We start from the raw sequence: 6,047 nt of genomic DNA on the forward strand, positions 1-6,047 counted from the left end.
CTCACTTATTACAGGCATAAGTATATACAAACTTTATATTTTTGTAAATTAGTGTGAATACAGCTATCATATGAGACTGGAAGGGACTTTTTTCTAAACCGGAAGTAGCCAATTTTCTTCCTGTTTACAGGCAAAATATATATATAAACCATATGTTTTTGGAATCAGTGTAAATTAAGCTATCATATGAGACCGGAAGTGACATTTTCTAAACCGAAAGTGGGCAACTATCTCCCTTATTTCAGGCAAAAGTCTATAGAAACCATATTTATTGAATCAGTATGAAGAAACCTATAATTGGACGCCAATAGTAACTTTGAGTAATCCAGAAGTAGCTTCTCATCAAAAATTTAGAAAAGTGTAGTGGAAAGACCTTCAATTGTTCTCTGAACAGTTGGTTTTTAATTTCTTAAAGGTTTATAATTTTAATTCTTTCAACATTAGATTATAATTTCTTCATTAACAATTGTTTTACGACTGGTAATAAAAACTTGGTTAATAAGAGCAAAATCGGTAAAAAAAAATTATAATATGATTGATGACAAATGCTTGATAAAAGAAAACCTGTATAATATGTTGCTATGCTATTTTACTATGTAACATTTATAAACTTGTTTTTCACAGGACAATGGAAAATTATCCTTTCTTTGTTGTGTTAACTTTATTTTTAACTGCAGTAACAGGTAAGGTATACTTATATCTATTCGAAGTTGCATTTGATTGTTCTCTTCTGTATTAATAACTGCTTATTTTAAAATTGATTGATTTCAGACATTCAGGTGTATTATATCATTGCACATGCATTATGAGATGTGTATTCGTCGTTATTGTTTTAAATGCAAAGTAAAATTCGAAATATCTTCTTATATTGCAATTTATAGTCATTTAGATAAAACAGACTTGTTCAAAATATACATTAAATTTCTAATGTAAGATTTCAATCAGTTATATCTTTTATAGAAAAAAATATTTCCACAACATTACCAATAAGACAACAATCCACTAGAGTTCAAATGCAAGGTGGAACATTGTTTAAGTTTTTGTACGGGCTTCAACAATGGTGAGAAACACACCATACAATATAGCCAGCAAAGGGCCCGAACAAAAAAAATGTGAAACAATTCAAACCAGAACACTAACGGATTAATTTGTAAAAAATCAATTCACAAAAAAAAATTATTACATTCATGAACCAATAACTGAATGACGTCTCCTCAATTTTACAGACTTATTATGAATTTGGCAGGATTAAACATGTTTGTGAACTGACTCTCTGTCGATCATACCTTTCACCTAGGACAGTGGTGAAACATAAGAATTACCAGTAAAAGTCAGTTGTAAATGGCTTAACAGTCTTTTTATGTTGAAATGTAACATTACTGTCTCAGGTTAAGGTGAAGGTTGGAGCCTGTTAAAACGTTTAAACCCGCTGCATTTTTCACGTTTTTATATAGATTAAACCGTCTGAATTGTTTTACACTAGTCATTTTGGAGCCCTTTATAACTTGCCGTTCAGTGTGAGATAAGGCTCCGTGATGAATGCCGTGCTTTGACCTATAATTGTTAACTTTTTATACATTGTGACCCAGATGGACAGTTGTCTCATTGACACTCATGCCAGATCTTCTTATTTATATAAATTAATACATCGGACAAACACAAATAACAACTTACATAAAATAATAGACACAAAACACTCCAAAAGCAACGTTAGAGGCAATTTCATCTAATAAACAATCTAGTGAACCTAGACTTCAGTATCAATTAGTGAACATCAAACGCATTTAAGTTGAAGACGTAAAAAAAAATCTGAGAAACGCATGACCTGTTATTCCTTTCTTAGTATTATAGTATAGTGTATATTATTCTGCACCTTGTGTATTTTCTCTCTGTCAAAACAATAACACCATAATCAAAGGAAAACGACAAAAAGACAGAAAACATAAAGAGTTCACAAAGCTCTTCAAAAACGATCGATTTCTTATCAATTGAATATCATATCCTGATCAGATTAACGTAAAGTGTGTAAAATAATTCTTCTACTTGTTCTTTATTTCACCTAATATTAAAATTAATTGCATGATTTTGTTTTATTGTTTTAAACTAGTAATCAGTCAAACTGCAACTTATATTTTGGGTATACTATTGCAGCGTTCGAATGTCCCGTTTATCATGTAAAGTGTCCTAATGGTCATGAATGTGTACATCAGTCAACGATTTGTTCCGGGGAACAGATGTGTAATGGCGAGTCAGAAGATGAACAACAAGTTTGTAAAAGTAATTGATTAATTAATTAGTCTTATGAACATTAGTGTTTTCTACCGTTAAAATTTGCAGCATGAAATGAAAACACTATTTTACATTTCACGATTGACCGAAAAGAGTTCTGTCAATTACAAGATTTTACCAATACTTCATTTATTACTGAAGATATCAGAACATTTGAGTAAGTTACCATACAAAGTGAGTAAACATTAATATATTGCCTGTTTCGTGCTACTGTACTATCAGAGTTGTAGGAAACCAACCGAACACACAGTGTTCCTATCTGCATGTTTTCTCATTGAAGTTATCATATACATGTTTTTTGAGTTCATCTATGTTTGCTGGAACCAATTTTCGTGAATTAAGGTAATCTTACATTTTCGAGCCTATTAAATTCACGGTTTTTCCAATCATCTAATTAGTAAATCGTTCAACATTTAAATTTGTGGTTCACCAGAACACAAGAAATCCACGATAATTGTTATCCAATGAATTATAACAGTAAAACTCGACGAGGAAGATCATGTTGCTGACAAATTGCATGACAGTTTGTTATTGTTATGACTGAAACAACACGCTATGTAATGTTCAATCATTATTCAGAATTAACAACATATTATATATTTCTCTGTTTAACTTTGCCTTTAGAGACACTGATAACACGTGAAAAGGCGAGACTTATGTATGGGTTCATCGATTATTAGTTGTGTCATAGACTTTGTACGATCTCTTTTTTTTATATTCCAAATCAAATGACTTAGAAAGTCGTTGTTTTCGACAGAAATCTTAGAATGTTTTACTATTAAGAATTTTCATAGTAACGAAATTTGTAATCCAATTATATTGTTGATATGTCATTATACAATACGATTTTCTTGGATTCTTAAATATTCAGCATGGACTTTCGAATGACTATTTACACATCTATGTCCCCTTTGAAGAACAATCTTTCAATCTGAATTTGAAACTTATCAAATAAATAAGTATGCTGAGTTTTCGCTTAAATAGATCGCACATAGAACACTTTGCAGATCTGCTTACTTGGGAGCTCCTGAGATCACTTCAATCCCTTCTCGTTTTGTGGGGTTCTTGTTGCTCTGTCTGTAGATTCCAATGATAACTTTGTGTTGACTGTTGTTTGTCGTCGTTGGTTTTCTGCTTTTTTAACGACGTTTTCAGTTTGATTTCGATTTATGAGTTTGGAAATCCATTTGTAATCTTCCGGTCCTCTTCATCAGCTTACATCTTTCGTATATGTCATTTATAACAAAGATTAAACATGTCTTTAAATGTGAAACTATATGTATATGTAAACCGGAATGTTTAGTTTCCTAACAAATGGTTATTCTATCTGCGTATGTATTGTCAATACGGTTGTTATTCTGATTGTTGTCATTTTGATTTTTGTTTGGTGTTTACTTAGACCTTAAGGATGAAATAGACAGTCGTCAACCTGACTACATATTAATCAAACATTCGAAATTATTAATAAATAGATGAGATAAAGAGATTATGTTCAATTACAGCACGTAGTTGTGGTGACATAATGTCCAAATGTGATAATGGATACCAATGTGTGTTCAATTTCATGAAATGTGATGGCTACGCAGATTGTTTAGATGGTTCAGACGAGAATCCAGACCTCTGTATAGAAAGTATGTTTAACATGATTCATTGAGTAATATTTAATTAACTAAACAGCTGATAGTCGAAATGTTTAAGTAATAAACATGTTGGTTGAGTTTTCAAGACAGAGTGATCGGAATTATTAAAAAAGAGTTCGATAGTATTTACTGTAAAGCTAAAGTGATTATATTTTTTACAAATTATTTGATTTAATAAACAAACATAACACATAGTTGTAATCATACATATGATGCACCTGCATTGATAATAATGTCGTTATTCCTATAACACAAAAGGAATCAATTACCGTGTTATAGTATATATTTCATTTTATAATGGTCTTATAATTTTGAATTATTTACAACATTTAATTGGCATGTTGAAATCAACTTTACCTTTCAGATCTTAAATACAACTAAACCATGCAGTGTCTATGAAAAAGAAATGTTCATTTATTGAAATAGAATAATCAGTTGAATGAATTCAGGTGTATAAACAGAGTATTATATCTTTCCAATTTGTATTATAGATCGCATATGTCCAGTTGGAATGGTTAAATGTAGAAATAACGTTCAGTGTATCTATGAAATGCAGTTTTGTTCTGGATTTCCTGACTGCAGCGATGATTCGGATGAAAATTCAAATATATGCACCAAAGGTAACACAAGATCATTATTTACACAAACTTATTGTTAAAGTTACCAATAAGAGTAATGTATTATCTAGCCATCAAACCAGGTTCAATTCACCATGTTTTCTTTAAATGTCCTGTATCAAGTCAGGAATATGGCAATTGCTATCTACAGTTCATTTCTATGTATGAATGTTGGCGTTTACTTTTGTTGTAGTTCAGTGTTTGTGTTGTGTTGTTCTGTTTCCTCTTATAGTTGATGTTTTTACTTCAGTTTCAGTTTAATACCCGGATTTGTTTTTGCTTAAACGATTTATGACTATTGAACATCGGTATACAACTGTTGCCTTTATGCATACAACATTAAAAACCAAGTATCTTTGATCGCTTTTCTAGCTGTCATTACCGTGACAAATGTTGTTAGTTTAGTTTACTATACATTAGAAAGTCAATGTCAGAAGAATTACTAAAACATATTTGAGCTTTGAAACTTAAGAACGACAAACAGTACCGAGTTGTAAATGTAATATGGCGTTAACCTACTTTGAGTACAAGTGGTAAGCATATATTCTACTTGAAGTTTATATCTATTATAGGTTTTTATACATAATATGTTGTTGAGTCGTATATTGTCTATTTATCATTTAACACAACTACGATATAAAAATGTGACCTTAGTTTTGTTCTTCAATGGGCTGATTGCAGTTTTTATCGAGGTCAAATATAGTAAATCACATGCACACAAGACAGGTACATGTATTGTCGATGCGTTGACGCTTACAAATTTGATTGACTTACAGGTCTCTCCTATTGCGATTCATACACTTATCAATTGAACATAGCATATGTCCCGGTATTAAAACAAAGCTATTTTTACAGACAGAGTGTGTCCTACTGGAATGTCGAGATGTTCTGAAAATAATCCAATGTGTTTGTATGATAGTTGGTTCTGCAACAACCAACCAGAATGTATACACAATGAGGATGAAAATCCGAGTAGTTGTTTTAATCGTAAGTAGATTATTAATGTAACACATGTGGACATGAAGATGTTCTCTTTTATATGTTGTCTACGCCATATGTAGCATGTATAACGCGTTACCATATTTTATGAGGTACAAGAACCCTGCATTAAAATAATTTGATGTACTCTTTATGTACAAATAGAGACAGATTTCTCATATCTCGACCTTATTAACTCACTGCTTTCGTTTGGGTTGAATTGGAATGATTACAGGTGAATATGAACAAAAAATTATTTATTTACTTCGATATATATTTCAAAGTGTCTTAAATATCTGACGAATGCGATATTATGGTTAGACTTTCCCCTTCCCAGTTTATATTAGAGCAAGATATTTAAGTTTAAACTTTTGCAACCCGCCACTATATTTGGAAAATGTCTGTTCCAAGCCAGATATATGAAAGTTGATTGACATACTAATGGACATTGCCAGGTTTAATCATGTTTATGGATTTCTCCCTTTCAAATTTACATGCGAGTTCGGTGTTTATGTTAATATTT

General features: G+C 31.2%; 1 protein-coding gene across 1 annotated transcript; it reads left to right on the forward strand.

Moving 5' to 3' along the window:
* Positions 1-619: 619 nt before the first annotated feature.
* Positions 620-5,541, forward strand: LOC143046475 (uncharacterized). Its single transcript, XM_076219633.1, has 5 exons — positions 620-683; positions 2,152-2,277; positions 3,792-3,920; positions 4,421-4,549; positions 5,402-5,541. Exons 1-5 carry the CDS (start codon positions 629-631, stop codon positions 5,539-5,541), a joined length of 579 nt encoding a protein of 192 aa, XP_076075748.1. The 5' UTR covers positions 620-628.
* Positions 5,542-6,047: the final 506 nt, after the last annotated feature.

The sequence above is a fragment of the Mytilus galloprovincialis genome, chromosome 9 (assembly GCF_965363235.1).
Source record: "Mytilus galloprovincialis chromosome 9, xbMytGall1.hap1.1, whole genome shotgun sequence".
NCBI classification, from domain to species: domain Eukaryota; kingdom Metazoa; phylum Mollusca; class Bivalvia; order Mytilida; family Mytilidae; genus Mytilus; species Mytilus galloprovincialis.

What these genes read in the sequence shown, in the direction of transcription:
- LOC143046475 (XM_076219633.1), top strand. Translation starts at nt 629, where the DNA reads ATGGAAAATTATCCTTTCTTTGTTGTGTTAACTTTATTTTTAACTGCA. An exon ending in TCCAGACCTCTGTATAGAAA is followed by an intron (nt 3,921 to 4,420) that starts GTATGTTTAACA and finishes TTTGTATTATAG; the next exon opens with ATCGCATATGTCCAGTTGGA. An exon ending in TTCAAATATATGCACCAAAG is followed by an intron (nt 4,550 to 5,401) that starts GTAACACAAGAT and finishes CTATTTTTACAG; the next exon opens with ACAGAGTGTGTCCTACTGGA.